Below are 16,548 nucleotides of genomic sequence, written 5' to 3'. Positions count from 1 at the left end.
AGGCACCTTGTACTGCGACGCGTGACCCGGCCTGACCCCCGCCCTGCCCAAGGCAATGCTGCAATCAAACAACACCCATACCCGGAAAATGGGGACATGTTCATAACCAGCAGAAATCCCACTATAACACTGCCACGCCTGACATGCTGTGTAACACGCTTCAGTCCCAAGTATTGCTCTCACTCAAATACTATGAACCTGAACGGAGGTGAGGCAGCAGTGAAGAGGAATGCCTTCAGAAAGAACCCCAGATGGCCAGAGGTCTTTGAGTAATGATTATGGTGACCTGTGCTGTTGCAAACAGTACTTGCCTGCAAGCTGAGTGAGTTTAGCAAGGACAGGATTGGATGTGTTTTGCTGAGAAACACTCGATATGAGTAGTAACAACAGCTGCAGAAAACAGTGCATGCCAGAAATGAATGACAATACTCCAAATGTTAAAAAAAATTATATTGTAAGTACAGTACAAAAAGATTCGTGTATAATTGTAATCCAGACCAAACAGCAAAGAAATAACAAAATTATAAAAACTGCTAAGTCTTGCCAAAGTTTTCCCTATAGTACCAAATACCACAAGATACAGATTATACAAAGTGTACAAATTTTAATAAAAATACAATACACCAGGGCTGTGTGTGTTTTACAATCTTAAAGAGTTTTCTGTTGTACAGATGACAAAGCTAAAGCTGATTCCCTTCTGTTTCTTCCAGAGCAGATCTATCCCTTCACCACAATGCTCTCAATTGCAAAGGGCCAGAAAAAAACAGTTATTTTGTGCCACTCCCAACAGCAGATGGTTTAGTATGGGCCAGGATCCCTTCTGGGACCTTCCTAATTCTTGGCTCACTGGGATTTGTCATACATTGTTAAAACATGTGTTCTGGTCCAGTGTCCTGAGAACCTTCTGCTTCCTCTGTTGACTGATCAAGAAAACCTCTCACTGCACTGAGAAAAACTCTCTAAGAGACAGACTACCTTGTACAGGCACATTTGGGAAATACATGGTAAAGAAGCATGGGGAGAAAAACCCTCCTGCACACCCAAGGATTTAATTTACTTCTTATTTGGGGCTCAGCCACAAGAAGAGATAGTTCACTTTCAATCATTCTGAAAAACAGAAGCTAGACTTACCCAGAAGTGAAAAATGGCTCTTCTATAATTTTAAAACTTTTCCATTAAAGAGCTGGAAAGGCTTAAGTCAAATTATATTTCTACCTACTTTCCCAAGATAGCCTGTTTCTACACTTAGAATCTTCCTGGTGTTTTCTGCCACTTTTACCACTCCACATTCAGTTGGTTCCTGCAGGAAGTGAGGTGAGGCAAACTTCATTCATATTTTCCACACACTGCTGGCTGAGGGAGGGATTTTTGCTTTTAAATTATGTATATATATATACACACATATAGAGAAATATACAGGATAAATTAAAACTTGTTACAGATATTGGTAAAAGTTAAACACATGTGATATGAACACCACATACACATCCACAGTCACACAAAAGCCTAAACAGGAATCAAGTGTTCTCCTGCAGCTCCTCTTCTAGCGGAGCAGAAAACCAAACTCCAAGTATGTGGTTGGAAGGAAGGGAAACCGGTCCAATCAACCCACATGTGCCTTACTCAGCAGTAACTGCTTCAAACTGGTCACTAGTCACTGCCTCACAGCAGCACCATGGCTCTTTTAACAGTGCTGGTGAAAGGGATGGGAGATGAGCAATCTTACAAAACAGGTGCAAGATGGGCAGAAGCAATCCAGGTTTTTCCCATTTGCTTCTGCACTCGTCTCCATCAAAGCAGGCTAACCATGCCCTGGAAAAATCAGGAGGAGGTTCATTCTCACAAGCCAATGCAGTTGGTTGATACACTGTGCTAATGACAATTTGGGTGTGATTCCACAACAAAAAATTAAACTTGTTGACATCTTCTGCTTCACTTCAAATGCCAGCTACCAGACCAGCCAGCTGATGCCGACAACTTTCAGTTATCGCTGACTGATGACTGGGGGTTGGAAGAAGTGACCAAGAGGCAAAGACCTCTGTATCTTTAATCAGCTATCCAGCTTTCCCCTCAAGCGGTGGATTTTAAACTGAAAAAGTTACAAATAGGGCTGGTGAAGAATTCAGTTATATTCCTTGGTCCAATATATTTTTGTCTCTATTTGCCCATAGAATATCAGCATACTTTAGGTTGGCAGGGGTATCAGGAGGCCATGTGGTCCATCTCCCTGCTTAAAGAAGTCCAACCAGAGCAGGCTGCTCATTCAATTTTCAAGTATCATCAAGAATGGAGAGTCAAGAACCTCTCTGGGCCACCTGTTTCAGTGACCCCTCTCATGGTGACAGCTTTCTTCTTTATATTGAGAAGTCCATTCTCTGCCTGCTTCCCCCACCAAAGGCTCTGAATTTAAGGCAAGTATCTCAAAAGCTTTCTGAATTCTTCATACAAAGTACTTTCAGATTGGAGGACATTTCACCCACTGACACAAAAGGGTTTTCTCAGCTTAATTTCACAACTTTTCATAAAACAGAAGTCAAATAGTTACAATCCTATGTATATACTATACATATATAAAACTTTAAAAGCCTCCACTGGAGCCCTTCAGGAGTGCCAGCTTGCGCCTATGTACACAAGTCAGTTACGCAGAGGTTGAGACCATCCCAGGATTCTTTCCCATCAAAGTCCAGGCATGATGTAGGCAATGTTGTCCAGCGTGTTTGACTGGGAAAAGAAATTCAATACTTTTTAGAAATAACTCAAAATCCTTAAAAAATGACAGAGATGAGGGTACTAAGCATATTCACTTGTCTTACAAGTTATCACATGATGAGACAACCAAATCTATCTATTGATCACTAGGTTTATTTCCACGTTTTTGGAAATGTAGGTTAACTAAACATAAAAGTAGCCTCAGTATTTGTAAGCACCTAGAAATGCTGAAAATGCTTGAGGCTTTTCCCAAGTGACCTCCTCCTTATGAACCCCATACTCTATCTCTGCAAGCCACAGTGATCATATCACATCAGCCACAGAAAAAAACAGTTACGAAGGACATGAGTAAGGTGTTCAAGGAAAAAATTACTTGAATTTAAGCTCACAAGTTCTCTATGAAATTCTGTAGTGTAAAAGTAAAGAGAGAAAGCCTTACATATAACCCCCAAAGGGTGTCAGATGGGAAAAAAGAAGTGCTCTTCAGTTTTTCTGGCAAAACATAATAAATTCTGAGAGTAAGAGTCCTTCCATGCACCGTGGGAAAAAAGTCCCCAGCTCAAAAAAGGTCCCCAGCTCTACGTTTCTTCAAGTGTGCAGCATTTCATTAAGCTCAAGCCGTGGCTGGAGAGCTGAAGGCAGCCTTAGAACACCACCTTTTAACTGGAGGAGTGGGAGCTGCATCAGTTGTGATTCTAGAAGTTAACAATGCCACCTACTGCCTGAAAGATAAATTGCATTCTACATGCAACACAACCACTGAATTGTATCCATTTTTGTTAGTATCTGACAATAAATATCAGAATTATTTATTTATTATCAAATCCAGAACACCAGTTTTCAGAAGTGAAGCTCAAGTGCCTTAATTCACCTAAAGGTCCACTGCTCCTTCTAACAATAAGCTGATCGAGTTTCCAATAGACACAACATTAGTCATGAGGTATTGTTGCTCTGAATGCACTTGGCAACCAAGAAGGAAAAAAGCATATGATTTTTTCCATGGCTTAGGACGGAAACACCCCACTGACTCAGCTTGTGTGCAGAGAGCCAGCTTGTGGGAGCTCAAAGACTAAGCTGTCAATTTCGTTCCTGTTAACAGTCTGTTCTTAGAATGAATCAGTGTTTGGGCTGCCCTATCTTGACATGGCAATTCATATCTCTTTTTTGTTGTTCTCCCTGCCAGATTTGTTTTTAGCATCTTTAACTTCTGCAGACTGTGTATTTTTGATCTTTGTTCCTATCCTTTGCTGCTTTGTTCATGTCTTCTGTTGCAGGTTTGACTCCTGATTTCTTTTATGCTGCTACCATCTTAATCTATGTTTACATCAGGCTACACAGATGCCACAAACTGTTGCCAAATTAGGGCTCAATACAAAGTGTATTTTAAAGCAGAAAAGAACCTGTGCAGTTCCTTAAAACAGAGACTGTTTTTCTTGCCTTGGAGAAGGTTTCAGTCACATGTAAAAGGCCCTACACCATCACACTAAGAATCCTGGGATCACAAACTACTTTTTATGATGCTAAAGGAAAAATAGCTTGTGTGATACAGAGCAGCTAGAAGGGGGGTTTATTGTTACAGAGAATCAGAACTTTCAAAAATACTGGTGTGTACAGGCACTTTTATTTGATACAGATGGATTGACTCATTACTGTAACAGGACCTAACCACAATGCAATTAATGCTGCAAATATTAGGTCAGTTGCCAGTGGGAGATAAAAAGTTACACAAAATCATACAATGACATCATTTTTAAGAATTTCAAGAAATATTCCTCTATAAAAGTATATTACCAAGACAAATTTTCTTATTGCACTGGAATTATAATTAATTAGGACTGATTAACAAAAATCTCTATCTGGACAATTAGCAGTGCTAAAAATAACCAAAAGGAACTCACCAAAACATGCTTTGGGCAGCCATTCAGCTCAGGTAGTTGTGTGGTCAGACACGTCAATGGGCCCAAAGCACAGATGATTGAATCTAGAAGTACTGACAAACTTCCTGAAACAGCCACCATTCCCTGGTAGTAAAGACAGAAAAAAAATGGGATATGGATGAATAGTGGAACTCGAGGTTCTTTCTCAACTGTATCCATCCTCATGCAGATACAGTATCTTCTGCTCCTCTAGTCCACTTTCATTATTTACACAGTAACAAAACTCTGCCTCCTGCTGCACAGCGAGACTGCTGCGTCAAAAAATTTAAGAATTCAGCAGACAACATAGTGGTACAGGAAAAAGGCAGGGAACAGAAAAGGTCAGAAGGTTGTCAGTTGCATAAACCACTGAATTCTCCAAACTTTTGTAATATATTTTCTGTGCCATGAATACTGTCTATTTTGTAAACGACATGAGTTCTAACCACAGTATTTTCTTTTATTTTTGAAGTTTAAAGAAATGCTGTGTCTGTAAAAACGTGTTTCAGTCACTGATATACTTTCAGGAAAGGGAATTTGTGTGATTTTCTGTACTCTAGTTGTTCCTCTGAAAACTACCTCAATCAGTCATAGAAAAAAACCCAAAAAGCAAGAACATTTATTTCACTGCCTGATAAAACAAGCAAGTACAATGCGATGAGATGATCATGCTACCCATAAAATTCAGTGGTATTATTTGAGACAAATATGTGTTCTGCTTAGAGGCTGGGCTGAGTTCTGAAAGTGTGCACGTGTGTGTGTGCATTCACAGAATCATTATCATTTAACAGTAGGAAACCATTAAAAGATGACATTTTCTATGTTACCAGGAAAGTTGAAACAATAGTAGCCCCTATCGAAAACACTGGCAATACAATCCTGCCAGAAAACTACAGAACATGCAAAAAACCATCTTGGTAAAGGCTGAGAGTTTTTTAAGAAATAGAACAGTAACAGAAACTGACCAGAGACTGGCAAATAGCAAGCAAGTACAAGATCCAAGGTAAGTAAGAAAAGAGTTTGCTGAACTAGGAATTGCCTTCAAGGACCTAGAGCTGCAAAGCACCTATCTATCTTTCTTTGATGACTACTCTTTACTGAGAAAGCTTTTTATTTCACTGAAAATAAACAGCAATGCATCACAGAAACAGGACACACCACTTCTAGCTTCTCTTCCTAATAGAAAAACATTGACTAAACTTCTAATTTAAATAAAATAATTATCCCCTCTGCCATCCACTGTGTAGATCACAGGACATCACTGTGACATCACTGATTACAGACTCACCTCTGTTTCCTGCAGTCTGTGCCCAATGAGGCTCAGAGATTCACCCAGCAGCTGTAAGTGTGCAGCTACATCAATAGGATCTGTCTCAGGGACTCTGGCTGGTGAAGAAGGCACCACCACGGTGCTGGTGGGGGATTTCTTATGAGGGGAAATCACTCCTGTTGGAGAAGCTGGAAACATGCAAGTCAAAATTCCATGTTCTTTTATTTCACTGTTTTACTTACAAGCCTATTTACTTAGTAAAGTTCAAATCTCAAAGAAATGAGATGCTTAAAGAGTTCCGTGGACCCAGTCCTGTGGTCTTTGGAGTCAAAACCTTTTTTTTTTACATGTACAAAGCATCTACCTCAGCTGAATGTAATTGGGAAGATTTGGTATCAGGGATGCCAAACCAAGACCAACCTATTTTCCTCCACCAGAAAAAGTAATCCCCCTCAAACTTCCTTTCTGCCTCCTCTTGGTTTACATTTCAATCCCTGAACTGCTAAAAACAATACCACTCTATGAATTGCACAAGGTAATTTTTACAAAAAATGCTGACATCATTCTCGCTCTCACAGAAAACTTGATTTGACTAGCATGGTGATCTAAATGTTGACCTTGTGAGAAAGCTGGTAGGGATGTGAAGCAGGTAAGGTTCTTTGTTCCTTATTCCATAGGCAACACCTTGTCCAAGAAAAAGACAAGAGCAATTGAAGTGCAACAATTACCTTTCATTTTTGGTGCACTATCTGAAGATGATGCCTTTCTCTTCACAGTGGTGGCCTCTGCTTTATTCTGCTTGTGTTGCAGATACTGAGCTTTCTGTTTCCAGGTCTGTAGTTACCATGGCAAGAAAAGATAAATTCATAACATTAGGTAACTTTGCTACCTGATGCCAGGACCTGGAGGCAGAATGATGTCAGACAGCTAAAGGATGAAGCAATACCATGAGAAGGAAATGAATGCTTTTATGTTATGTGTGCAAAGGCAAGGTTTCCATACTTTCCATACTCTGGGGACATAGGTAGGGTATTTTAAGGTATGGGGCAATGCTACCAGCACATTCTGATCTACGCACCCAGCTTAGAGAAGTAATTTTACATAAACATCTCACACACGCACTCACCAATTTATCCTTCTCAGGTAGCTGCTTCCACACTTCTGCCAGTTTTTTACTTAGCTCTCCAAAATCTGGCAGAAAAAACCAGAAAAATGTTTAAAACAAATTAGATCATAAAATCATGGAGAGCACACAGGAAATTTACAGACCCATCCATACACATTTAGGAAGCAAGACTCTCCACAACTGGAACTCTACACACTGTCCAGAAAATGAGTGCCAGTGTGCATTCTCATTACTGTTTAAAATGAAAAAAAAAAAAGCTGATACCAGGAACATTAAGTCACAGTGTATCTACAGAAATGTAACACAATGAAGGTAACTCGCTAAGTAAAGAAAGAAGGAGCTAGCAATTTTTTTTTTTATCTATATTTACAGCTTGGTTAAAACGTAATTAGAATGCAATAATGAAATTCACTCCTGTCCCCACTGCCACCTCTTACTCCAGGTAACATTGGCAGATTCTTTGCATTCTGTCAAAATTAGGAGATTGTTCTGAAATAGAGATGATACATTCCCCTAATTAAGCTGACTGGTGTATAAGCAAGAGAAGAGAAGGCTACATTATTCTCTTACCTATTCCAGGGTGTTCAGACACAATATTTGTACGGTATTCCTTACAGAACACTTGATAGGCAGACATGTTTTTCTTCTTTGGCTAGTCAGAAGAAGAAAGGAAACAAAGGTTTTTAATCCTGATGAAGCCTTCTCCTATTTAATAAGAATCTGACATTTATTAAAGACAAATTAAAATATGGCACATAGATCAGGAACTTTAAAAGGCAGCGTTTTATATGTTCTGGCTGAATTTAGTGTTTATGAAAGCACAGCAATCAGCCAGAATCAGGCTTAGTACAAGGTTTATCTTTCAAAGCTCAACAACAACCTGCTATCCTTATTTCAGGATCAACATACAACTCAGTTAATGTACCTGTATTTTAAAACTTAAAATAAAAAGAAGTATCTGTTATACTATTCACAGTACCTATTATAGATCTGTCAAAACAATTCAGACAATATTTTACTCTATTCTTTGCATCCTTACAAAGTACTTCAAATTGGCAGGAAAACAGACTGTAAGTACATTGACAGCAGAGGTACTGCAGTTGCCAAGCTACGATCAGGGAAAACTTCACAACCAGAACAGGGTAATGGCTGAACAGATTTGGGCTCTGTCTGTCCATTTCATCATAAAAAGCAACATTTCTCCATCTGAACATGCAGAAACTGCTTTTCCCCATTTATAAACTTACACAATTACAGTTATATTGTTTGTGAACTTTTTCATATGCTAGTTACCATTTCTGCTATTCATTTCTTTATACAGTAACCATGAAAAACTGAATTTATAAGTACAGGACAAAACTTGGAACAGGGTAGTCTGTAAGAATTAGTATTTCGTTTGAATACAGGAGTAAATGAGTAAATATCTTCACTTTTTGGGTAAGAGCTTGCTTCGTTTTTACACAAACTGTGATGTAGACTACATCACTAGTCCAAAAGTCTGCTGGCAAAAGCTAGAACCAGTTACATTAAAATATGATGTAGTTGTGCTTGGTACCTGACCTGTACAAAGCAAAAATTAGGTATAACCATTCCAGAGAACCTCTACTGGCCAAAGACTATCTGCCACAAACTCAAAACAACATATAATCCTTTTGCTACCAACAGAAATCATGGTGGTTGCCACAGTTTTCCAAGCATACTTCAGTGAAACCATTGATACTGCTATCAGTTATCCTTCTGTTTCAATTTAACATGTCTTTGTAATGGAATGCCTAATCTACCATTACCCATCACCCAATTTCTATTTTTCCTCCAATTTTTCTTACTTTTTCTCTTTCTCTTTCCTTTTCCCTCTCCTTTTCTTTTTCTCTTTCCTTTTCCTTTTCTCTTTCCTTTTCTTTTTCTCTTTCTCTTTCTTTTTCTCTTTCCTTTTCCTTCTCTCTTTCCTTTTCTTTTTCTCTGTCCTTTTCCTTCTCTCTTTCCTTTTCTTTTTCTCTTTCCTTTTCTCTTTCCTTTTCCTTTTCTCTTTCCTTCTCCTTTTCCCATTTTTCAGCTTTGTCCTTCTCCTTGTCTTCCTTTTTCCTCCTTTTCTCACCTTGACCATCTGAGTGAAAAACAGCAGGAGGTGGAGAAACAACATAGGGGGTACCGGAAGGTGGTGGTGACACTCTTACTTCTGCTACCGCCACAGGAGAGTGCCCAGAACTCTTTTTAGACTTAGAGTGCTTCTTCTCTCTGTGTTTCTCCTTGTCCTTTTTCTTCTTACTTTTTTTTGACTTCTTCTTCTTCTTGATTTCCCGGTAGGAGTCATCTATCACTAGCTCTCCAGCCTCCAACTCGCCACCAGAAGAAGAGCCAGATTCTGGGTGCACCTCCATATCTGGAATCTCATACTCGCTTCCATGACCCTCTGAATGAAGGGAGGTGTCAGCACCAAAACTCTCTGCAGGAGGATGCGAGTCAGGCGGTGGTTTGTGCTTCTTTCGGGATGACTTGAGGAAGCTCTGCAGTTCATGACCCAGCAGTAATGAGCCTTGCTCATCTCGAGCTGATTTCTTTGAAGATTTCTTTGCAGCTGCTGGTGCTGAAGAGTAGGATAAAGAATCATCATCTGCTGTACTTTTTTCTTTCGGTGAAAGGATGAGCTTCATCTTCAAGCCATCAGGTTCACGAAGAGTAAGTGTCTCCGTGTTCACATAGAGAGGTTTCATTTTTTTAGATTTGTGGGAGCTGCCATCATCCACTGAGTGCTCCCCACTGCTCCCACTCAGCTTCTTCTTGGTGTGCTCCTTTCTGCTTTCAGAATGGCCAGAGGAAGAATGAGATGATTTTTCAGAGACTCTCTTTGAAGACTTTGAGCTTGTGGCCAAAGGTGAGGTGATAGCCTTGAGTAAATCCATGCCTGTATCAGCTGAGGATGGGCTAGAAGCTGCTTTTTTCTTCTTCTTTGATGGTAGATCCAAAGGCGAAACACCTGAAAATGACAAAGAGAAATGTACATCGTGATGACTCCCTTAAAGACACCAAAGAAGGGAAGTGGGAATCCTGCAAGACTTACAATTAACAGCTAACAGATTTATACCTTGGCTTAAACAGAATATCTCTCAAGACTGTAGCCAGTTCAGCACTTCAGAGGCTGTAGAACCTGAGTTGGCCAAATAATTTAAGGCAAGTAGACAGTAGCAAAGTTCTTGAAGTCACTCTATTGTGAAATGATGTACTTTGATGAAAATATATCTCACTGAGCCTGGTATTACATCTCAAGTGCAAGGGTTTTGTGCCACTTTTAGCTAAGGTGAGACCAATGAATTGAAAATATGAGGTTTTTCATTCTCTGGACAGATTTGGTGAAATTTCAGTGTGGCTTTCTCCTTCCATTGGGCCAAAAATAAGTCCTATAGTTTGTAATGCAATATGAAAAAAAGAAATGCAAATGTCAAACGGGAAGGCATGGGTGAGAAAACTACAACTTGTCAATGACAAGGGGGTGGAAGATCTTTATCCCCCACAATGGTAACTTGTTAAGTTATACTCTGAAAATATAATTTCCTAATCTTCTGCTGCCTGGTGCTGATCAGCGCCAGGTTTCTGATTACTTGTTCTAAGGCAGGTTGATGTACTCTCCCCCCACAAAACATTAGCCACAAAGCTTGATGATTCTGGTATAAGAGCATCCTTTCCTCAAAGTCATGATCTGTTAGCCCCTTCTTCTGCTTGATTACTGAAGGAGAACAGAAATTTCAAGCTAGTGAACCTAAGACAAATTTGCAGGTGCAAGCTGCTAAGATAAGAACGGAATTTGTCCAGAGACCTTGAATTGGTGCAGAAGCAAGAAAAGAAGCCTGGAGAAGCCCTGTGGAAGAACACATCTTAAGAACGCTAATAAAGTTAAAATAAGTTGCATAAGGACTGTTTAGATATAGCAATTTTGTGAAATATATATTACTTAATAATGAGCTATAGCTGTGCAATGTTAGATGGTTTGTATGGTGTGTGTAGGTTTTAGAATTGTGTGTAACTGTGTGGAAATACAGTTCTGTGTAAAGCTCTTCTTGTAGTTAGGATATCCCTGCACAGAAGTGGATAAAAGGCCTTAATGTAAACATAGTTAAGCCCTTCTGCCCTTGTTTCACCATTCCTCTAGTAACTGTAACTGAGGACCAAGAGGAGCGTGAAATAAACTACCAGAAACCCCCATAAAACTAGATGCAGTCAACTGATTTATTTAATGATAGAGGTAGAAGCCTCTTAAAGCCTTATTAAAGGCACACTGTAACTGTGTCTGTGGAGTTGTGATAGATTCCTATCTTACCTCTGTAGCAGAACTCATCAGAGGAGTGCTTCCTCTTCTTTTTGTGAGGTTCTGTCCCTGGAAAAAACTCACTGTCCTGGAATAAAAAGAAAAAAGTTGCTGACAAAAAAGAGGGAAATAATATGAGATTCACATGGACTATACCACAGATAATAATTTGTAGGAGAAATCAAGAGTTATTTGTACTACTGTAAACCAAGGAACCCTAGGTAAGAACCAGGATCATCATTCTAGGTGCCAAAAGGAAACATACTCTGTCCTCAAGAGCACACAGTGTAGGTTTAAAGTTAGACAAAATGCCTGTTATGGAGAGGTGGGAGAATACAAAAAATGGTATTAGTCAGGGCTGGTTTCACCTTTCTGTAGGCATTGCAGCACAGCAGCTACAAGGAAACTGAAAGACAGATCTCTATAGGGAGGTCTCTCCAAAGTGAGAAGTGCAATACACAAAAAAACTTGAAAAAGCACATTTGAAAGTGTTAAGAAATGGGCAAGGAAAGCCAGCTCTTGGAGAGCAGCTGATGAGCTGGTAAAAGACAGACAACTACCTCTTAATAAAGCTAAGAAATATCTAGGATGCATAGACTGTCAAGCCATGAAAACGAAGGTGAGCAGTTCATGTTTAATATGCTGAAAATTATAAAAGAAGTGACAGGAGGTACAAAGAAGTGACAACTGGAATGATGGGCCAAAACTATGTTCTTAATATGTCATGCTCCCTAATTATTATTTGTGTCTTGACCAGTTTATGATCTGAAACTGAAGCTCCTCTACAGAATTCCATCTGCATGGTAAAAAATTTTATTTTTAAACAAGAATTTGTTTTCCAGATGAAAAAAATAAATAAAAAGACAGTCACCTCTGAGCTAACAGCAGAAACTTTAGCTCAAAGAGGAACATTTTGAAGAAACTTATGTTGTCAATATGTGATTTCAAGAGTTAAGGCCCCAAAGAGGTGAACAGAGTAAGTTCATACCTCTCAAAGCTATTGTTTCAGGTCGTTTGCAGAATCAGGAAGACAACAGTGCATCATTTAACATTATATCCATACTTTGTTGGCCATTTCCATTTATACAACGATAAATTCTAATTATTTTTTATGCGTGTAAGAAGTTATTCACGGCATTTGATGACTTGCAAGGTTTTACATCAAGACTACAACAATATCCTACTACCAGAAAAGTCAGAATAGTTGTAACTGGGATTGACCCCCTCCTTTTCCCCAGGAAAGTTACTGAGCAATACACGACATGATTAGCTGCTCTTGCTGTCTTCTACAAGAACAAGAAACCCATTCCATCACCAGTTTTACACATATCCTTACACTTCCAACCTTTTCTCTGAAGGCTTCCTACCTGAGTTGCTACCTCATCCTCCTCTTGCAGAAGATCCTTGTAAGAGCGTTTCTTCTCTCGCTGTATCCTGCCAGTTGCCAGCCTGTCATCAACACCTCGGTGACTCTCTAGGAACTCTATGATTTATGTGAAATGGGAAAAAAGGAAGAAATGAAAAACCCCATTAAGGAATGATAGACATATGGATCATGCACAAAACAAAATAAGCCAACAGTGGACACTGGCACAGAGTGATGGACAAAACCAACAAGCACAGGGGCCTAGAAGGTAACAGCCTGTACTGTCTGACCACAGGGATGGGGCTCGGTGCTCTAATACTTTAACACAATCACTCCAGGTTTAATTTCTAACCCTTATATTCCTTCCTAAAGACAAGTGGACCTAGAGATGTTACCATGACTAAACATATCCTGGTCCCCAGTTCCATTGACCTGGCAGGTAGAAGAAAGGCTGCAGTGGCAGAGTTTCCAATCAAGGTGCCTGCATCAGGAAATACCACCCATTTCTCTCAGGTTCTAATCCCAGTACTTTACACCTGGAAGTCAAGGGCTTGGGATCCTTCAGTAACTTGGCCAGGTTAAATTTAAGGGCACCACAGCACACTTCCTTTCTCACTCTGACTGCATGGCCTGGCAAGGCTGCAGAGGGAGGGCACCCTTTTTTTTTTTTTGCAAATCCCTCTGAGATGATGAAGCAGTCATACCTTCTTTCTTCTTGGCGCCATCATAAGCCATGGTGGTCCTGCAGGAGCCTGTGAATGAGCTGCCACGTCTGGGCTCCTTCCCCCGTTCCCATCTATAGGAAAAGGTCTGAGAAACAGAGAATGAAAATAACCCTCCCACACAAAGAAGAATCACTAAGTAAATTGGGAAACTTTCTCTGAACCAAGTGAAGATTCTGTGGAAGGCAGTGGGAAAGGAAAGGAGTCTGGGTTTGTGGTCACTCTTCAGGCTTGACAGATTTTTATTTCTTTTTTAAAGAAAAATGGATGTTGTATTATTTTAGAGATAGAAAAGTCCACCTCTTCCTTATAAAATATCTAAATCACAGAAGTAATTTATTTACAAAAATAGAAAGAGGGTGAGAAGACAACTGAGTTTGATTTTTCTGACACACAAAATTCCACTGTGTCAAAGCCATTTTTTGTCAGGAGACACTCTAGCAAAAAGGGGGATGTTTAAGGAGAGATTTCAAACCCTTGAATCTCAGATGAAGTGCAGGCAGAAATCAATATATTACAGAACAGTGACTTCAAATAGTTTTAACTAAAGGATCACACATTTTGTAGTGATGGTGTGCATCCTTCTGATGTGTTTCCCAATGCTACCACTGCAGCCATTCTGAATGCCAGCCTGGGAGAGGGGATGGAAGGGAGCACTCCTTTTCACTAGGCCTCCTGCAGCCCCCTGACCTCTGCCAGCCCAAAGATTTCAGGCCTCCTCTGAGTCACTCAGTTCCATGACTGGTGTATAACAGGACACTGCTGTTATGGAATAGCCACCCTCTGGATCTCTCAGAGCAAACAGCCTTTGTTCTTTAGTCAGTGATCAGCTTAGCAAGAAAAGATCAACCTTCTGCTCATAAGTGATTAAACCAATCACACCCAACTGACTTTGTGTGTTTGTGTGCATGTGCACAAGTGTAAACCTTTAACTACATAGACCATGCAGCTTGTTCATTCCAGTTGTCACAGTAATTGTGCCACACTGGAGTTACACTGGAATACTCTGGGAGAAGGGAACTTGTGGTTGTACATCCCTGAATGCACCTCAGTTTTACAGACAACTGGCTGATGCTGACAAGGTAAAACATACTAATTCCTATAGTGGGTACTTTAGTGATTCATTCCTTTAGTGATTACTTAAGTTATATAACAAAGTCACAACTAAATCAAGCTTGTGAGTACACAGGGCATGTATTCAGAGGAATACATATTATTTCTTCAAGTTTTGGGAAACCATTCATCACAAAATGTCAAGTCAGTATTCTGACCCCTATACGCTGCTGGTAGCAAGCACAATTCCACCCACACAGAAGAGCACTGCATGTGTATATGCACTAAAGCATTGCACTTGGCAATTAAAAAAGTGCATCTTGCCACTTGTGGGCTCATGATCCTGAACCAGATGTTGGCAACATCTCGTGATGTTCACTTGTCAAACAGACAAAAAGTATTGTGCTCAGAAGGGTAAGGGCCTCATATAGATACTGCTCAGCAAAACAAGGATGAAGACAGTCATTCATGAATGGATGACCTGGAGAAACTACGACTTCTTTGCAGCTACATGCATACCTTTTACTCTATTTTTCATCCTACCTGCTTGGCAGGTAGGAAGGTTGGTAGATACTGCCCAGAGGGGCTCACAGCCTAGACCTCTCACCCAGCAAACACAAAACATACTCCTAACTTGTCTCATCCTGTAAATCCTAATTAGGCTCCCCTGCTTCAAATTCCTCGGTGTCAGCAGTGACCGCACAGGGTCAGTAGGAAAGGTCTCCCTTCACGTCCCCCGCTCCTTAACGGATACGACCGGGGCTGAAGGCCCAGCCTCGCTGTCCTGCAGCCCCGGCCCCCGCACTTCGGTCCCGCCGCCGGCAGGGCTGACCCGCCTCATTTCCCGCCGGCGCTCCCACGGGAGGGGCCACCGGGCCCACCGGGAACCCGCGCGCGGCCTGGGGACAGCCGGGACCGGCACCGGGACTAGCAGGGAACCGGGGCCGGCCCGGCCGCGCATGCGCCCCAACACCCCCCGGGCTGGGTCCCGCCGCCGCCGTCTCCGTTCAAAGCGGCTCGGCCGCCCCGTGCCCCCTCACCCGAGCGCGCTCCAGCCTCGCGCCAGCCCGTGGCGCCGCCCCTGCAGCAGGCCCGGGCGTGCCCAGGCTGCGGGGCGGCCTCCGGCGCCAGGGCCCGCCGGCGCCGAGCCGCGGGCGCAGGGAGGGCACGGGCCCCGCCGCCTCACTCGGCCCCGCCGCTTCCCGCCGCGCCGCCGCCCGCCGCCGCCATCTTGCACTGGGAGACAAGGCACCGCCGCCAGGGCCGGGCAGCCGAGCGCCGAGCACCTCCGACGCGGCGCCCGCGGGCCGGGGGGGAGGGCGGGGCGTGACCTGCCGAGCGCATCGATAGCCTGGCCGGGGGCCGGCGCGGCTTCCCGGGAGCCACGTGTGCCGTGGGACCTGTGGGACACAACGCGGGGACACACGGGGGGCACCGGTGCTCTGTCCCAGCGGGGCTTTCTGGGAGCCACGTGTGCCCCGGGAGCCGTGGGACACACCGCGGGGACAGACGGGGGGCACCGGTGCTCGGTCCTGGTGCGGCTCCCAGAGAGCCACATGTGCCGTGGGAGCCGTGGGACACACCGCGGGGCCACACGCGGGGCACAGGTGCGCATTCCCGGCTGTCGCCCCGAACAGCACCTGTGTAGCGCCCCCGCCTTCCCCTTGGCTTTGGCGCAGCCTCCTGGCGTGTGCGAGTCGCGGCACAGCCTCCCCTCTCTCCCCGTCCCCGGCCGCGAGAGGCTGAGCTGGCTGCGCTCGCAGCGGTGCGGAGTTGGCCGCTTGTGCCTGCAGCCGTGGGTCGATGGTAAAGGGTGAAATAATGGTATTAAAACAGTTACGGAGCCAGCACTTGGATGAGACTAGCAAGGCTATCGCATTGCCCGAGGAACTGAGTGCATGCACAGGTTGAGTCAGGACTGGCTAGGGCAGACAGAAGCGCACTCGGGGCTGCTGCCCGTGGAGGCTTCACAAAGCACGCACCCATTCCCATTAACTGACCAAAGGTGGCAGGCAAGAGAAAGGCGAGTTACCCTCAGCAAAGGAATCAAGTTAGAGGTAAAAAAGCTCGAGAAACAGCCGGGTCA

General features: G+C 42.7%; 1 protein-coding gene across 3 annotated transcripts; it reads right to left on the bottom strand.

Moving 5' to 3' along the window:
* Window positions 1-429: 429 nt before the first annotated feature.
* Window positions 430-15,709, bottom strand: HMGXB4 (HMG-box containing 4). 3 transcript variants are annotated; one of them, XM_071551667.1, is made up of 11 exons: window positions 15,503-15,709; window positions 13,392-13,497; window positions 12,689-12,804; window positions 11,334-11,409; window positions 8,848-9,995; window positions 7,592-7,673; window positions 7,022-7,086; window positions 6,624-6,729; window positions 5,914-6,083; window positions 4,608-4,730; window positions 430-2,721 (listed from the first exon to the last, which is right to left on the bottom strand). In XM_071551667.1, exons 2-11 carry the CDS (start codon window positions 13,420-13,422, stop codon window positions 2,677-2,679), a joined length of 1,962 nt encoding a protein of 653 aa, XP_071407768.1. In that variant the 5' UTR covers window positions 13,423-13,497; window positions 15,503-15,709; the 3' UTR covers window positions 430-2,676. The 3 variants fall into 3 exon arrangements, with proteins under 3 accessions (XP_071407768.1, XP_071407769.1, XP_071407770.1); XM_071551668.1 differs by having other exon boundaries at window positions 13,392-13,483; XM_071551669.1 differs by lacking the exon at window positions 13,392-13,497 and having other exon boundaries at window positions 15,503-15,634.
* Window positions 15,710-16,548: the final 839 nt, after the last annotated feature.

Source organism: Pithys albifrons, chromosome 3 (assembly GCF_047495875.1).
Source record: "Pithys albifrons albifrons isolate INPA30051 chromosome 3, PitAlb_v1, whole genome shotgun sequence".
NCBI lineage: Eukaryota > Metazoa > Chordata > Aves > Passeriformes > Thamnophilidae > Pithys > Pithys albifrons.
This window is presented reverse-complemented; position numbering and strand designations above follow the sequence as displayed.

Excerpts from the sequence above, each read along its gene's own strand:
- HMGXB4 (XM_071551667.1), bottom strand. The coding sequence starts at position 13,422 with ATGGCTTATGATGGCGCCAAGAAGAAAGAAG. Across the intron at positions 7,087-7,591 it reads GTCTGAACACCCTGGAATAG|ATTTTGGAGAGCTAAGTAAA; the intron begins GTAAGAGAATAA and ends TTTTTCTGCCAG. Across the intron at positions 2,722-4,607 it reads GCTGCCCAAAGCATGTTTTG|TCAAACACGCTGGACAACAT; the intron begins GTGAGTTCCTTT and ends TTCTTTTCCCAG.